The following is a 17,506-nucleotide window of genomic DNA, read 5'->3' as shown; positions in this document are numbered from 1 at the left end:
TTTTTTTTTTAGCTTTGTAAAAAATAATGCTCACTTTCCATATTATCATGAAAAACAGGAAGCTTTTTCTGAGATGGTGTAATGAATCAAAAGGGTCAATTTTCACCATCGCATTGACACAGTAGCCTTTCACACACACCAGAAATGCAAAGTCAGGGTTACACCAGCTGGAGGATCCAGATGCACAAATCAACCTTTTTCTCACTTTTTGTTCTTCAACGCAGACATAAATAAACTGTCATGGTCTCCCGCAAAAGCCTCATCTCTCTGCCCAGACTACTGGATCCCTCACTCTGAATAAAAGTGAATCAACACAAATCCTACAAGGCTTTACAACTTATTAATTAATTAATCATATGTGATGAATAAACAAGATGTTCAAATTAAATGTTTGAATAACCTGTGCTTAAATCAATTAATTTAAAATGAATATTGTTCTTACAATGATCCATTTATAGCACAAATCACTATGTTTGATTTAACAAGTTAATCATTGTTTACACTCATACATTACAATGAGATACTCATTAAGGTTAAAAACATTTTTGTATCTGAAGGAAGGCGTGGCCTTCTAAGGGATGTTGGTAAATACTCAGAAACGTGTCAAATTCTGATTTGGCAAACTTGGCCAGAGATCATAACAAAGTTTTTAACAAAACAGGAATTACTTCCCGAGTAATTCAGTTTCTAGTGGAGTTCCGAACCGGCCAGTTCGGAGCAAGCATCCTTGAGTTATCCCTTTTGACATACAGTCAAAACCTGTTTGCACACTACAAGCTGACACTGCCAGATGACTCCATGAGAGCCACATCCACTTTGGACGCAGACAAGCATTCCAGCTACTGTTGTGACCTGGAGACATCGCAAGACTCGACGGGTCATATTCAATTCAATTAAATTCAAATTCAAATTCAAAAATACTTTATTAATACCAGAGGGAAACTGATTGCTGTAGTAGCTCAGAATAATAATAATAATCAAGTCATCAAAGAGGTGTTGTATATTACAATGGCTGTTGGCAGGAAGGATCTCCAGGAGCGGTCAGTGTTGCAGCCAAACTGAAGAAGCCTCTGACTGAAGACACTCTTCCGTTGTCGGACAGTCTTGTGAAGAGAACGCTCAGGGTTGTCCATCATTTTCTTGATTCTCTGGAGAATCCTTCTTTGCATCATCTCCTCCAGCGGTTCCGAAACTGCCGAAACTCTGGCTGAGTCCTTGAAAGGGCTTGGAGTTCCTCCATCTTGTTGGCCAGTGATCTCACGTTGCCCATTATGATCGATGGAAGAGATGGTTTGAATTTCCTCTCTCTGTCTCCATTTTGCTCCCGCTCTGCACCCACGCTTCTTGCGTTTTAGCTCATTTGGGATTTGTGGCTTCAGTTGAGGTATTATTTCAGCCTTTCCAATGTTAATCAGCTGCTCCCAATTGTAAACCAGCTTGTTGCCATGGTTACGCATCATAACAAATGCTCAAAAAGTGAAAAAAGCTAAAAAAAATAGCAGTAAAAATCCTCCAAGCTTCACAGCACCAGAAACAGAAAAGTAAAGTGTCCAAAAATTTGTTTTTCTTGAGAAACTAGAAGAAAAAATGCCCAAGAAAAGGCAAAACTTACACATAGTCAACAGAGCTACTCCAACATGCAGCCGCCCAGAGCAGCGCAGTTCTTGCTAGTCCTGTAGTTCAACATGCGTAGAAATATTAAACTTCTCAGTGACGTTGCTTTCCTCGGCTCGGATGAGATCGTTCCTTCGTACCTGGATTCATCAGGCTCTGTTTGAATGGTTGGCCTGCTTCTTCTTAGCCCAGAGTTAGTGCCGGGGTTCGGATGTTGACAGCAAATTGTGCACAGCATTCCCGACGAAGCATTGTCAGTTTCCTCACACGATTCTCTGGCTTCATTTTTGGATCGAGTTACTGGTATTTAGAACTTTTTTTTTTTTATTGCAAACAAATTTCCTCTGAATGTAGTCAGAGGATCCCTTTTTGCATCAGGAACACGCCTCTTCTGTCAGTCAGAAGGTGCAGAAAGGCCGATGAGCTGCGTGAAGTCATTGAGGCGCATTAAGACTAAAGTGCAACTAAAAATACTGCAAAACTTTCACTTATTTATATACTATAGGACCAAGTCATTGTGAAATGTCTTAAAACATATTTAACAATCGTCCCCGCTAAGCCCCGCCCCCCTCACTGTTGCCCACTCGCACAAGCCTTTGCAGCCGTCTCCGTTTTGCTCACGCTTCTTGCGTTTTAGCTCATTTGGGATTTGTGGCTTCAGTTGAGGTATTATTTCAGCCTTTCCAATGTTAATCAGCTGCTACCGATTGTAAACCAGCTTGTTGCCATGGTTACGCATCATGACAAATGCTCAAAAAGTGAAAAAAGCTAAAAAAAAATAGCAGTAAAAATCCTCCAAGCTTCACAGCACCAGAAACAGAAAAGTAAAGTGTCCAAAAAAATACAGTTTTTCTTGAGAAACTAGAAGAAAAAACGCCCAAGAAAAGGCAAAACTTACATATAGGAGTATCGGAGTTTAATCAACTGGCTCCCAGTGCCGTGAGGTCCACCCGACTTCTGACAGTTCGGATCTTCTGGTGGTCTCCGCAGGCGCGTTGCAAGCTTTTCAAAAGTGTGGGGGATGTTGTCTGTGCCTAAAATAAGTTCATGTTATTCATCTTGTTAGTTTAATTTCCATAATAGCGGAGCAGGTGCGAATTTTAGACGTGTCATGCATGTCTCCGTTTTAAACATGTTTAAACTGTTCAGAATACAAATCCAGGCTCTGTCTCGTTAGATCGGTGTAACTAAAGTTTGTACTGAATGAAACTTTACATCAATCCATGTTGAAAAGAAAAGGATCCGATTAAATAGTTTCCCCCTCATTTTACAGTCAGGAAGTACAGCTTATACGCGTCGCTCTGGGGTTAATCAAGTTTAGTTGTTTCTCTTTGCAACAATCTTCACAAGAAGGCAAAACAGTTAAATGGCAGCTTACAGATATTTCCATTTGACTTTTATTTTGACGGATAAACTCAAGAATGTTGGTTGTTTTGAAAGAATTACCCCGACGCACACTGATGCGCACACAGAAGAGCTGACATTTTAAACTTTACGTACACCGCGGAGGTAACTAAATCAATCAAGAAATGATTCCCATCAGAACATCAGATACTGGACACTGTGCTCAGCGCAGATCGGAGCGCACACGGTGGACAGTGAGCTGAAGATCTGTAGAGGGGTTCGCAGCGCAGAACCACGGTGCATGCAATAAGATTTCCTCCCACTGAAGCGGTCTGGAAAGCCGGTCTCTCTGAGGGACGTGTCACTTGGAAAAATGTTCTCTGATTATGAAACTTTGGCTGAACAGCGCTTGTTCCCGTCTCTAATATGGAGACGCATGACGCATCCAGTCTGAGGCAGAACAGCCTCTTCAGCTCAGAAAGCTCCTGTAGAGACATTTGATCACGCACAAAGTTTATGTGGAGCAGGAGCGGTCGGGCCACGGCAGGTGAAACGTTCCTAGCCTACAGGAAGTGAAACTGTTTAATTGTAACATTAATATGTTACTGGACACGCTGGTCTGGTTGGTTAGACCAGTGTTTGATGTGGAAAACACACACACACACACACACACACACACACACACACACACACACACACACACACACACCAGATAAAATAATGCTGATAGCGTGGACTAGAAGACAGGTGATGGTTTACGTATTTAAATGATGATCAGGCTGCTGTAAAATGTAATCTCCATCCACATCCAGACAAAATTATCCTCTATTCTTTCTCTATTTGCTCTGCTCTTGTCTGGGCTGACGTAGCTGACGGAGCACGCGGCGCGCCTAACTAGCGGCTGATGCACATTTTACGCATTAGGAGAGGTGGGCTGGATGCTTTGCTTTTTGAAGTGGAAGATGAACCACTTAACGCACGGGTGTAGACTAAATATTAATGACAAATGAATGAAAATTAAATTGTGAGTTTTTACTTCATATTTTAGAAATTAAAATGACGGGGAAACACATTTATGACGTCTTTTTAAACGAAATTGTCTAGCGCGACCTGCCTGCTTCACTTAACTGCTTATTAAGGTCCGTCCAAAATTACCGTGGCCCACCCAAAAATGAAAACCTGGCGCCGCGCCTGGCAACTCTGCAAATTGTTGTTCTTCACTTTATCAAACTCAGACTTTGTACAGCTAATGTAAAGATGTAAAATTATGAATTCGGTCGAGCTCTTCCGTCCCTCCCTCTCCTGCTCTCTGGAAACCCGACATCGGCTGTCAGAAGCGGGAGGTGAAGAAGGAGATGAGGCAAACAGAGTGAGTGCGACGTAAAGAAACCAGACTGGTGTGAAGGTGAGCAAAACAGCTGGAAAAGTGTGGGTGTTGAATCCCCCACATCCCCCACGGGTGCGACGCCCATGGGTCTCCGCCAGGGTTTGTAGACACAACAGATTGCGTCTGATGCCGTTTTATTAATAATCAACTCTTTAGATTATAGCAGACAATTATTTTACACCCAGATTTCACAATTTATTTCAGATAAGATTCTGATAAACATCTAGCTTACATCACACCACCTACACATCACATTCCATCACCGCATATCCACTCCATCACATCTCATCTTGTCATGTATCCTCATTAGTTTAGAAAAGAATAAAGTTCCTTTGTAACTATATACCTGACTGTCTGAATGAGTACGAAGTGTGTTCATGGTCCCTGAACAAGTAAAAATCTTCTGATTAAACAATCAAAGATCAATCAGATTGATATTTCATATTTATATGGAATCATCGCATCTTATTGGTCATAATTGATTTGCAGTCGTCACGCTATGAAGTGTGACCGCTACAATGGTCCAACAAAAAACAAATTATCAACTTTTGGGCTGAACAAGCGCTTTTCGGCGGAACTACCAAGAAAAACTACAACTACCAGAAGATGCAACCAACACTTCCGGTTTACGGTTACCATGGGAGACGGAGAGCGACCACAGCAGTAGTTTACATACAAGTATAGCATTATAGGCAGTGAAACGTCCCATTTCAACAGTTTAACCTCACTGTTACAATTATTGTTTGTTTTATCGACTCTTATTATTTTAATTCTAAACGTAAAAATGCATGAGTGCGTTATTTTCGGTAAATAACGGTCTCCGAGCTAAGCTAGGCTAACGTAAATGTTAGCCGTGCGTGATGTAGCGTCTTTTAGAAGTTCGTTCAAATTTCCTCGTTAGCTTTGTGAGCTAACAAGTACGGTTTTAAACAAAGGCTGTCAGCAGCAACCCGCCGTCGCTATGTTCATTTATCTCAGCAAAAAGGTGAGCAGTCCAAGTTCAGATCAATATGAATGGAGTTGCTAACAGCCTTGATGAGATTTTTACCTGTGTTATTACAGATCGCTATTCCCAACAGCATCCCTCTAAAATGCGTCTCCTGGAACAAGGACCAAGGCTTCATTGCATGTGGAGGGGATGATGGTCTTCTGAGGGTACTCAAGCTTGAATCTCAGACAGGTAAAAGGTGGAAAACTTCAAGCCAGATTTAGGTTTTCTTGCTTTTCTGATCACCAAATGATCAACATTCCCTAATAAAAGAGGTCATTCAAGTGCTTTTGGTCAGAATTTACCAGTTGGCTGAGATATCGGGTTGGTATTTACTAGGAATCGGTAAAAGTTTAACACCAGGAACCAATACCAATGCAGTTGCCTGAGAGTGGCTTCATTGTAACTTGTCATTTCTGTTCACCTAATATTTCATTTTTGTGATGAAAAATATATATATATTAGTAGAAATTATCTACCACAGTCTTATCCTGTTGAAAGCAGAGAAGAAAACAAAACCTATATTCCAATTCATTGCCTTTTTTTGTGTGGTAGACGTATCGGTAATCTGTATCGGCGAGTACTCAGATCCAAGTATTGGTATCGTATTGGTTTGGACAAAAGCGGTATTGTTGCATCCCTAGTATTTAACATTATGTTTTAGTTCTTTATCTACCATTTTGTATATCAGCATCAGCTGGCATACCTCTTTAGTAGTACCGATTTAAAAAATCAGGCACATCTACAGGCAGCCCCACTCCGGCCACATTAACTCATATATTTCATTCCTGAAACCACAAATATTAACCAGAGGTTGTAATAATCCTTTGCTGTTCAGAGAGCATTTGCAGCAGTCCGAGGTATGCGATACATCCACGAATTAGATCTGAAGGAATTTAGCAGTTTGAAGTAAATCTGATCTGGCTCAACTTTGGCCATTGCAACCCTCTTCAGGATGGAAACGACACCACTCAGGTTAACCAATAAAACCTGTACGATGTTTCAGATGACGCCAGACTTAAAGGTCTTGCTGCACCAAGTAACCTGTCCATGAACCAGACCTTAGAGGGACACAGTGGTGAGTCTCAGCCGCACCATGTGAATCATTTTTGACAAGTTTACTTTTTTAAAGTATTTTCTGAATCTCTGCGTGTCTAAAATTTCTAAAAAGTACTTTTGTCCCACTCATGATTTTAAACACGTGCAGGTGCAGTGCAGGTGGTGACGTGGAACGAGCAGTACGAGAAGCTGACAACCAGCGACCAGAATGGACTCATAATTGTTTGGATGCTCTATAAAGGTTAGGGCTCTAGTCAAACTTAAAGCACTCCTTTTTGTCCAGTGACCTTGTTTAGTTTAGCAGCAAGTCTTTGTCCCGTTTTGAGGTTCGTGGTGCGAGGAGATGATCAACAACAGGAACAAATCTGTGGTGAGAAGTATGAGCTGGAACGCTGATGGTCAGAAGATCTGCATTGTGTACGAGGACGGGGCAGTCATTGTTGGATCAGTAGACGGTATGGATACTTGAAAATAGTAATAAATAATAATTGTAATGTGAACTGAGTAAGTTGATGACCTTTTGCTTGCAGGGAACCGAATTTGGGGAAAGGAGCTGAAGGGAAATCAGCTTGCTCATGTGGCGTGGTCACCAGACAGCAGGATCCTCCTCTTTGGCATGGCCAACGGGGAGGTTCACATTTATGACAACCAAGGAAACTTTATAGTGAGTGTATAACCTTAAGGGTTGTTGCACGGATCCATGTGCAAACACCCAGACTGAAGCAGTCTTTGTGCAGTGCAGAACCAAGCCCGTTGGTGGAGGCGGTGTAGTTTCACACCATACACGACTGGCTTTTAACATTTCCTATGGTTCAGATGGAATATTTGTGTTTCTGTGTTGTTTCAGATGAAAATGACCATCGGTTGTCTCGCCAGTGCAAGCGGAGCCATCAGTATAGCTGGTATCCACTGGTACGCTGGAACCGGAGGTTACGTCGAACCCAACTGTCCCTGTCTCGCCATCTGTTTTGACAACGGAAAATGTCAGATTATGCGCTACGAGAACGATGAGAGTGAGGAACCAAAGATGAGAGCACTTCCTGTCCTTTCGTGCTAATGTTTGTTAAGAAATGCTCGTCACTCTCCTGCAGACCCAGTGTGCATCGATAGCTCGATGAATGTGGTCAGCATCCAGTGGAACCACTGTGGCAGTGTGCTGGCGGTGGCAGGTTCCCTCAGAACCGCAAACATGGAGAAAGAGTTTAACGTGGTGCAGTTCTACACACCGTTCGGAGAGGTGAGGGTGCAGATTTTTCTCCTGCTGCTGCTGCAGATCCTTTTCTTGTTTATAAATATTCACACATCGGATTTTTATTATCATCGTCATGAAACAGCATCTACGAACTCTCAAAGTTTCTGGGAAGCAGATGTGGGGGATTGCCTGGGAGGGAGGCGGCCTGCGGATCGGTCTGGCTGTGGATTCCTACATTTACTTTGCCAACATAAGACCAGATTATAAGGTAAACACTCATCAGTCACACGCTTCAGTAAACAAACAAGTGTTGAAAATAAACGCCTTTGTTTACCTTAACTAAGAGTTTGTGTTAGGCTTTATTAACCACGATGCTTATGGATATAAATCACAACCCAAAGGCTTCATCTCCGCTCGGACCTCGTTGGTGTGAGGTTAACGAGGTTTAACTAGTCTCCGGTCCTCCCTGCTTTACCAGTGGGGCTACTGCTGCAGCACGGTGGTGTACGCCTACACCAAACCCGAGCGGCAGGAGCATTGCGTCGTGTTCTGGGACACCAAAAACAACGAAAAGTTTGTTAAATATGTCAAGAGCTTGATGTCCATCACCACTTCTGGAGATTTCTGCATCCTGGCAAGCAAAGGGGACGAAACCCTGCCTCAGGTAGGGAAACATTTCAACGGACATTTTGGGACTTTTCTGCTTCTTTTTAGGTTTTTTTTTTCTAAACTTAATGGAAAAATAAACAGAATTTGCGTCTTTAATTTGCCGTTATGCAGGAGGATGCTGAGTTGGAAGCTGTGTGTCCGGCGAAAGTAAGGTTTACTTATAAACATCTTCATTTTTCACGCACTGGGTTGTAGGAAAATATAACGGATGTTCGTCTTTCAGTACGTCCTGATTCTGTGCAACTCCATTGGAACGCCTCTGGACTCCAAATACATCGACATCGGTGAGTTGTGAGAACCGCAACAGATTCATGTGTGCCTTGCTGCCGCGGAGGTGAACAGAGTCTTTAAAGGGGCATTATGGAAGTCTGACAGCCAAAACATGTATAGAAATAATAAATGTCTTCTTCATATGTTCTCCTGCAATGCCCTGGTCCTGTAGAATGAGCCCTGGCATTTTTACTGTGATTGCCTGTTTTTCTGTAAAATCACAGAAAAAGAGAGATGCTCGGGTCGAGCAGGCTGCTTCATGCGCGTTCACGCTCAGGCATCGCCCGTAGCATTTGCTATCCGTAGCTTTAGCAGCAGAGAGAGAGGCAGTGCCACTTTGTCGCTGTTCCTAACGCCTAGTGACAAAGCTAGCTACATTTCTGAGGACCCTTAGTTACTTTCTGTAGAACTTTCTTCTAGATATTTCCTGCAAATTAGCAACAAAATAGCCATTTTCACTCCGAACCGTTCTTTGGTTTGACGTTGTTTCAGCTGTCATCAAGGATATAAATGTTACAGATACAAAGGACGTCACTGGCGCTTTAGCTCACCTGGTTAGACGTCTGACTCTCATGCAGAAGACCTGGGTTTGATTCTGGATGTGAACATAGTTTATTTAGAGTTTCTTTTTTACATTAATGGTATATTTTTTACAGTAAGATGCCCAAATTTTTATTTGAGACTCGTCGAACGACATTGAATTCACAGATAAAAAAGATGTGGGTTCAACTTTCATTTTGGAACAATTTTTCAAGCAAGAGAAGGGAATGATCTGAGCATGCAGGAGGACTGACCCATCATAAACCTTTGTCGCTGTGCTGAAGAGAAAGGTACTGCGCGTTCTCCTGTCCTCGTGCACGAGCCTACTATTGAAGCTGCCGTTACACTTTTGGCCTGAGGGGGCAATCGCGAGCATAAAAATTCAAAACTCCGTAAAGTCCCTTTAAATGGCGCTGAAGTGGTCAAAGTTCTGATTTGGTACGATGATGATGTCATACATCCATCAAGTTCTCTTACAGAGAACACAGAATCATTTTCATACAAGTAAGTTAAAGAGTAAAGGTCTAAAAAGGACATCTGTTGTCGTAGAGCTGCAGCCGAGTCTTCCAGTAACGCTCAGAGTATTTCTATTTCTGATCTAAACCTTCAGATCCGATGTTCGTTACCTTGACGAAGACGCACGTCATCGCTGCATCCAAAGATGTTTTCTACTTGTGGCAGTACCGAGTGGCAAAGAAACTGACCGCGCTGGAGATCAACCAAGTGACCAAAACGAAGAAGGAGGGGCGGGAGAGGCGAGTGCTGTGACACATTTAAGCGGATGATGAAGGTTCTGCTCGGTTTGTTTTAATCAGAAGCTGAAAGACACCAAGATGCTTACTGAAGCATCGTCAGGATTCCCATCCACAGATGGTTGAGAACTTACGGGAAACCAGGAGCACCTTGGTGTGAGACCTTAGCTTTACTGGCTCGCCATCACAGTGTCAAGTGTTGGTCGTGACGGAGCAGAGAAAAGGATTCATTCATTCACCGAGGTTCCAGACAGGCTGGGTGTGACTTAATGTGCTGCCAGGGTTTTCCTCACACCTGGACCACAGGTCACGCAGGTCATCTGCCTCAGACTCACACGCTCCCACTTCCTGTCTGTCCAGGTTCTACCACATCGACAGCAACCCCTCTGGAGCCAGTGACGGCTGCACACATCCGTCCAAATCCTTCACAGTAAGAAGTTTTTTCATTTCCTGTCTTACAAGCATCCAAGTCTAAAGAAAATGTGCATTAGAAGCAATTCAAGATTATTTTAATAGTATTTTTAGCTCATTTCAATAATGCTGATAAAATTTTCCTATAATTGAACATGAATGAATTTAAGAAAATTCCACTTTATTGCAGAAAAAAGGTTAAAGCGACCGATTAGAAGGTATAAGAATGATGTTTTGTTTCATTTCAGCCAACTCGTGATCCCATCTGTAGCATCACAGCGACAGATAAGACCCTGATCGTGGTGAGTTGTGCTGCTTGGTTTGCGTCCCGTGCCTGACGACGGTTCTGTGAGCTTTAGCTGAGTCAGTCCATGTGTGTCTACAGGCTCGGGAGTCCGGCTCCGTTCTCACATACAGCCTCCCAAACGTCTCCCTCATCCAGAAATTCTCCTTAAACAACCGAGCCTTTCATCTGTCTCTGAACTGCAACTCCAGGTAGGCCCTGGCTAGGGCGCGGTGTGGCCACAGATCCTCTGAATAATCAGTAATGATCCAATTCTTACGTCAGCCGCCTGGCCGTAATCGACATCTCGGGGGTGATGACTTTGCTGGACTTGGAAGCTCGCTCCATCACGGACGACGGGAGCCAAGTGGGCGCAGGAGACCCATCCAGATTCGAGCGTAAAGATGTTTGGGACATGAAGTGGGCAAACGATAATCCAGATTTGTTCGCCATGATGGAGAAGACCAGGATGTACGTCTTCAGGAACCTGGACCCAGAGGTAGAGACTCAAGTGTTTCATTGGCAGTGACATCTCTCGCTTACAGCCATCTTTTAATGACAGGAGCCGATTCAAACATCTGGATACATCTGCAGCTTCGAGGACCTGGAAATCAAATCGGTCCTGCTTGATGAAATCATGAAGGTACGACAGAAGCCCTTCAGGCTGAAGCGTGGTCAGCTTTTTCATTACCCTCATGCCTTTTACATTTCACCGTAACTCCGTGAAAACGTTCAAAAAGCTCTTCTAGAACTTTCTACAGTGAAGGCTCCAGCATCTGACGGAGTCACACATTATGGGATGTTCCCCTGCAGGACCCCGAGAGGCCGAACAAAGACAACCTCATAAACTTCGAGATCCGCTCCCTGAGAGACAGCCGCGCTCTGATAGAGAAAGTTGGCATCGAAGACGCTTCACAATTTATCGAGGACAATCCTCATCCAAGACTCTGGTAAATGTAAAATGTGACACTTTGATGTCTTCGTTTTTCGTCTGCTTCTCCTGTTGGGATCTTCTCCAGAGTTAGTCCCTCCAGGATTTGCAGCTTAGTGTCACTTTTACCGTGAAGGGTTTCTGGTGCTATAGGATCCCGTTTTGTTGCATCAACAAACATTTCTGTTTAAACGAGGTTAAAATGTTCATTTAAAGAGCAAGTCACCCCCAAATAAACTTTTTTTTGCTGATAAACTAAATAAACGAGTGTCTAATCGTGCTGCAGACACGTGTCGTCAATAATTTGGCACTTCAGTGCATCTTAGTTAAACTTTAAATATTCTGCCTAAAACTGGCAGTGTTGTGCCGTTGTCAGGTAAAAACTCTGCACTGTATTCTAATTTAAATCTGCCACCGCTATTGGCTAAGAGGTATGCTATGATGTAAACTGGTACCTTATGATGTCACAATGCTGTCGTGAGCCTGTGTGTGTGTATTTGTTAGCAGCTCCGCCCTCTCGGTCTGCCAGGCAACAGCATTTGTTGCATTTTTCAAACATGAAGTGGGAGTGGAGTAAGTTTCTTGTAGGGGGTGACTTGCTCTTTAAAGTCAAGCTGGAGCCACTTTACTTCCGTCTGAGCTCAAATTTCAGACCGGGCTTAAATCTGAGCGTAAAGCCGTCACCAGCAGCAGCAGCAGCTTAACTCCGTTTCCTGCTAGGCGTCTCCTGGCTGAAGCAGCCCTCCAGAAACTGGACCTGAAGACAGCTGAGGAGGCCTTTGTCCACTGCAAGGACTACCCGGGCATCTTGTTTGTCAAGCGCCTGGGGAACCTGCAGAGCGAGCCCATGAAGCAAGCCGAAGTGGCGGCCTACTTCGGCAGGTTTGAGGAAGCGGAGCGCATGTACCTGGACATGGATCGCAGGTACAGCCTCCTCAGTGTCATTACTGCTGAACCGGTGAGGTTAGGTCTTCACGAGACCCCGTGTCTGTTTCTCAGAGACCTCGCCATCAACCTGAGGATCAAGCTGGGGGACTGGTTCAAGGTGCTGCAGCTGCTCAAGAGCGGGTCTGGAGCCGGCGACGACGCTCTGCTCCAGCAGGCTTACATCGGCATCGGAGACTACTTTTCTGACCGACAGAAATGGTGTTTCTAGGTTTTCCTCTGATTTATTTACGTACAGCAGATGTTGTATCCATGTAGAACATTACAAGCTGTGCTACGTTTGTTTGTTTCCAGAAAAATCCAGTTCAACTTAAAAAGTACTTTACAGTTTAATGTCTCCAACCTGGAAGCATGGTTTCTGTTCCAACGCGTCCTTCAATGACCTCGGTTTAGAGAAACCTTTAATGGGACCAAACCGTAGCCATGGTTACAGAGCACCTGAGGACGATGACAGTCCAAGTTTCTTCACACATTGTTATAAATGTTTTATTTCATGGCTTTTCCAGCAGGATTCTGAAATTCCAGCGCTACGTTAGCTAGCTCAGCAGCTAATTTCTGCTGTAAATATATTTTATAAAATGCAATATCAAGTTTAAAATGACATCAAAGGTATAGCGGAGGATCGTTTTCTTCCGGGTGGATCATCCGAACCAGTGGTCCACATAACTGCCAGTCATTCTGGTGAACCTTTCACTCAAGGCCGTCGTCACGTTGCGGGGAGTTTCCACTTCCTGTGCTGAGCCAAGGCTGGGCTCCCCACAAACGCCGCTGTCGCTGGTAAGCTAAAGTTCAGCGTGCTATTTGGAGAGATTCATTTCAGATTACTGCTAGAAGTTAGCTGCAAGGCCGGCAGCTACTTGTGAACAGAGCGTGCACGAGGATAACTGGGTGTTCTCACTCATGCACTTTTTTTAAACGTGGTGATGGCGGGTTGTTTTACTGAAATACAGAAACATCCTCCGCCATACCTTTCATTTTTAAGAGGAAAACAGTGAAAAACACTTGAGGTCAGACAGGTCAAACCCGTCAAAATCTCAGTTTCTCCCAACTGAGGTTGTTCAGAGTTGCTAAAACCACAACAGCTGCTTTAGAAGATCAGAACTGCAGCTGAATGAGTGCCCTGAACTAAACGTTTTTATTATTTAGAGAACTTAATGTTTGTAGGATCAGATAACAACAAGTGGAGAGCTAAAGGACCCGTTTCCTCTGCTTGAAGGGTCGACGCGCTGCAGTACTACCTCCAGGGCCGTCACCACGAAAAGCTCGCCGAGTGTTACTACATGCTGGAGGATTATGGTGGCCTTGAAAAGCTGACCTCAGATCTGCCAGAGAATAATAAACTGTTACCGGTGAGTCACATTTCCAAATCTGGATCATTTCCTCTGAATCCAGCAGCGTCCGTCACTGTCCGTGTGCTCGCTGCAGGCCATTGGGCAGATGTTTACCAACGTGGGGATGTGTGAGCAGGCCGTGAACGCCTACCTGAAGTGCAACCAGCCAAAAGCTGCTGTCGACACGTGTGTCCATCTGAACCAGGTGAGAGACGGACAGAACCTGTGGCGCCGGACGTGTGGAAGCGGCACCTCCGGTCCTCCCACTGATGGAGACCACCGGTGATAAAAACATCCAACAGAAAATTAGGTTCAAGGAGAGAAAACATCTTTATTCACATCTCGGTGCCATCTTTCTACCTTTAATGCCAGCAGCATTCATTTCCAAGAGCAAGTCACCCCCAAATCAACTTTTTTTCCTGATAAACTATAGAAATGTGTGTCTAATCGTGCTGCAGACACGTGTCGTCAATAATTTGGCGCTTCAGTGCATCTTTGTTCAAATTTTTTTTTCTGCCTAAAACTGTCAGTGTTGTGCCGTCGTCAGGTAAAAACTCTGCCCTGCATTTGAATTTAAATCTGCCATCGCTATTGGCTAAGAGGTACCCTAGAACGTTAGCTGGTACCGTATGATGTCACAATGTCGTGTGTGTATTTGTTAGCGGCTCCGCCCTCTCGGTCTGCCAGGCAACAGCATTTGTTGCATTTTTCAAACAGGAAGTGGGAGAGGAGTAATACTCTGGTAGGGGGTGACTTGCTCTTTAATGTCAACAGCATTCATTTTACCCTTCTGCTGCATTAATGCTGTTTTTTTTTATCCAAACAAAAGTTGATGCATTTATTTTATTTCCTCTCAGTGGAACCGAGCCGTGGAGCTAGCGAGAACCCACAACATGAAGGAGATCAAATCCCTCCTTTCCAAATATGCCTCCCATCTCCTGGAGAACAACAAAACCCTGGAGGCGGTGGAGCTGTATCGGAAAGCCCACCACTTCCTGGATGCAGCCAAACTCATGTTCAAAGTGAGCTCAGCTCCGCTTTTCCACCATTTTAAAACTTCTCAAATACAGGTGATCCCTCGTTTATCGCGGTAGATGCGTTCCAGACCTGGCCGCGATAGGTGAAAATCCGCGAAGTAGGGACACCATATTTACAGTACAGTACTACATTGAATTATCGTATGATCACATTCTCTTTTTGTGGGTAAAACTCAAGAAAAAAATTTTTTTTACTTGGTTTTTTTACAGTTTTATTACAAAAAGTGCATTTTATGATGAAATTGATGAAAAAACAGGAATTTCTTGATATTTCGCATAGAAAAATACCGCAAATCGGCGAATTTCCCTTGAATAAGGCTCCAAAGAAAAAATCTGCGAAGTCGTGAATCCGCGATAAACGAACCGCGAAGTAGCGAGGGATCACTGTAAATGAGATTTTTTGTGATGTAACCCGAGTTCAGACAGTTTTTGTTTATTCTTAAGATTTATGGTGTCAGATGATCTCAGAGTTCGGCTTCCCTCACGTGTCACCGTCAGTTCGTTCATTCTGGACCTTTAAAAACGAATAAACGGGCATCAATGTTCTTCTGAAGACTCCTCTTCAACAGAATTAGCTTCCAAATAAGATTGAAATGGATTCAAACAGACTCAAACTTGTTGTTGGGCTTTTGGCTTCCCTCTGCAGATCGCAGAAGAGGGGAAGAAGAAGAGCCAACCTCTGAAGGTGAAGAAGCTGTATGTGCTGGCAGCGCAGCTGGTGGAGAACTTCCACGAGAAGGTGAAGACGTCACAGCAGAGCAAAGTCAAAGGAGGGAAGTCGGAGGTGATTCGCTGCAAATCACTTTACTCAAACACGCCAAACAGAAAGAGAACGAATGCTTAAGAGAGAGGCTCGATAACCCGCGCAGCATTTTGTGTGACTAGGCAACGTACGCCATCGCTGGCCTCCTGGAAGAAGACGCCACCTCTTCAGACAACCGTATTATTGACAGCGCCTGGCGTGGAGCAGAAGCCTACCACTTCTTCCTGCTTGCTCAGAGGCAGCTGTACTCGGGGCAGACGGAGAACGCCGTGCGCACGGGTACGTCACCACCATCTTCTGCAGAGATGTTGACTCAGCTGAGCCGATCTTCGGATTGGTCGGTTGGCTAAAGCCTGAGTTAACTCTGGTTTCAATCCCCCAGCTCTCCACCTGCGTGAATATGAGGACATCATCCCCGCAGTGGAGATCTACTCCCTGCTCGCCCTCTGCTCTGCAGCCAGCCGGGCCTTCGGGACGTGTTCCAAAGCCTTCATCAAGCTGGAGTCCCTGGAGAGCCTGAGCCTGGAGCAGCGGCAGCTCTACGAGGACCTGGCTCTGGAGATCTTCATGAAACACCCTCCGAGGGACAACCGGGTTGTGAGGGAGGACAGCGCAGAGGGGTGGTGAGAAACACGACAGGAAATCCCAACAGTCAGTGTGAAGTACGGAGATGACATCCTTTGACAGGATTTCCAAACTGCTGCTTTTTCTTCTTCCAGGTCCGAGGGAAAAGTTCCCACGTGCATTGTGACGGGCGTGCCGATCCGCGAGCACCAGTTTTGGATGTGCAGCGTGTGCAAACACTGCGCCCTGGAGCGGGAGATCAGCAGATACAGCTACTGCCCGCTGTGCCACAGTCCTGCAGTGTAGCACTCACTTCCTGTCAGCTTTTATTGTGAAAAGAACTCGTTTCATGTTAAAGTCCCCGATGTCGTTAGAAGTCTAATGGTTTAAACGCTTTGAATCCAACCTCTTTGTGACTGTTTTACAGTAATGAACATAAACTCACATTGAACTTGTCCTTTTCTAGATTTTGTTTTGGTGCCATTTTGCAGATTCTGTTATAAATATTTAGTTAATTTTTTACTCTCTAGAACGTTTGACTTTCACCATTAAAGGTTTTACAGTTAATTACCTGGAGAGTTTACTAAAAGGTAAGAGTTTGGATAATTCTGACTCATGCAACAGTTTATTCTGATGTTAGTTTAAAAGCCTGATCTGTTTCTGCCAGCAGCCGCTAGAAAACTAAACATCATTTTCTTTAGTGGGTTTGTGCCTTCAAGGCTCCTCGCGTCCACCAACTATCAGCTGTTCCATCTCAGCTTTGAGGGTTTTTCTGTTTTCTACTTGCTGCAGATTTCATGCATCAAGTCTCTCTGGGTCCATCTGCAGGCCTCCGGCGTGTCGTTCTGCTCTAAAATGCTTTTTTTTTTAATATTCCTCACTTCCAAATATTTCAACATGAGCTTCCCTGAAACGGAGTGGTTTTAGCCCTCATGTATCCCAACCCTCCCCATCTGCCACACACACACACACACACACACACACACACACACACACACACACACACACATAATATTTATTGACCAAATACTTATTTTCCACCCTGATTTACAAATAAATTCTTTAAAAATCCTGCCATGTGAATTCATGGATTGTTTTTTTTTCCACATTCTGTCTCTCACAGTTGAAGTGTACCTATGATGTAAATTACTGACCTCTGTCATCATTTTAAGGGGGAGAACTTGCACAATCGGTGGCTGACTAAATACTTTTTGCCCCACTGTAAATGTTTTCAGCTGTGTGTAAACCACGCTCATCCAAGTCTCGCGTTGGGTCAGAATTACTTAGAAATGCTTCTTTTGGACTCAGTTTAAGTCTTCTGTACTTTATGGAAGAGCAAAATTAAACATGTTTTATTAAGATGCATCACTGCTGTTGTTTTTGTTTGTAATTTTGTGCCCAAGAATAAAGAATAAACTCCCACATA

General features: G+C 44.0%; 1 protein-coding gene and 1 long non-coding RNA gene across 4 annotated transcripts in view; one reads left to right on the top strand and one right to left on the bottom strand.

Annotated features, from left to right (window-relative positions):
- LOC139063935 (uncharacterized) overlaps positions 1 to 13,957 on the bottom strand; it is a 24,781-nt gene extending 10,824 nt beyond the window's left edge. Inside the window, exons 1-2 of one of the 2 annotated variants that reach the window (XR_011517256.1) lie at positions 13,868 to 13,952; positions 2,513 to 2,648 (exon numbers count right to left, since the gene is read on the bottom strand). This is a non-coding gene — a long non-coding RNA (uncharacterized lncRNA). Of the gene's footprint in view, positions 1 to 2,512; positions 2,649 to 13,867 lie in introns of both variants that reach the window. The other variant, XR_011517257.1, reaches the window with a different exon arrangement.
- wdr35 (WD repeat domain 35) lies at positions 4,954 to 17,506 on the top strand. Of its 2 annotated transcripts, none has more exons than XM_015975421.3 (28): positions 4,954 to 5,330; positions 5,408 to 5,525; positions 6,340 to 6,411; positions 6,541 to 6,633; positions 6,719 to 6,847; positions 6,923 to 7,056; positions 7,240 to 7,405; positions 7,484 to 7,629; positions 7,727 to 7,852; positions 8,063 to 8,248; positions 8,365 to 8,400; positions 8,477 to 8,537; positions 9,674 to 9,818; positions 10,176 to 10,245; positions 10,475 to 10,528; positions 10,612 to 10,721; positions 10,795 to 11,008; positions 11,072 to 11,152; positions 11,323 to 11,459; positions 12,161 to 12,364; positions 12,440 to 12,586; positions 13,602 to 13,734; positions 13,811 to 13,921; positions 14,574 to 14,738; positions 15,400 to 15,537; positions 15,639 to 15,795; positions 15,899 to 16,136; positions 16,236 to 17,506. In XM_015975421.3, exons 1-28 carry the CDS (start codon positions 5,307 to 5,309, stop codon positions 16,384 to 16,386), a joined length of 3,546 nt encoding a protein of 1,181 aa, XP_015830907.3. In that variant the 5' UTR covers positions 4,954 to 5,306; the 3' UTR covers positions 16,387 to 17,506. The 2 variants fall into 2 exon arrangements, with proteins under 2 accessions (XP_015830907.3, XP_070403206.1); XM_070547105.1 differs by having other exon boundaries at positions 4,955 to 5,330; positions 15,899 to 16,139.

The sequence above is a fragment of the Nothobranchius furzeri genome, chromosome 18 (assembly GCF_043380555.1).
Source record: "Nothobranchius furzeri strain GRZ-AD chromosome 18, NfurGRZ-RIMD1, whole genome shotgun sequence".
Lineage (NCBI taxonomy): Eukaryota > Metazoa > Chordata > Actinopteri > Cyprinodontiformes > Nothobranchiidae > Nothobranchius > Nothobranchius furzeri.
Note: the sequence above shows the minus strand (reverse complement) of the source record. Positions and strands in the feature narration are given on the sequence as shown.

Excerpts from the sequence above, each read along its gene's own strand:
- wdr35 (XM_070547105.1), top strand. The coding sequence starts at position 5,307 with ATGTTCATTTATCTCAGCAAAAAG. Across the intron at positions 6,412-6,540 it reads GACCTTAGAGGGACACAGTG|GTGCAGTGCAGGTGGTGACG; the intron begins GTGAGTCTCAGC and ends AAACACGTGCAG. Across the intron at positions 7,630-7,726 it reads TCTACACACCGTTCGGAGAG|CATCTACGAACTCTCAAAGT; the intron begins GTGAGGGTGCAG and ends GTCATGAAACAG.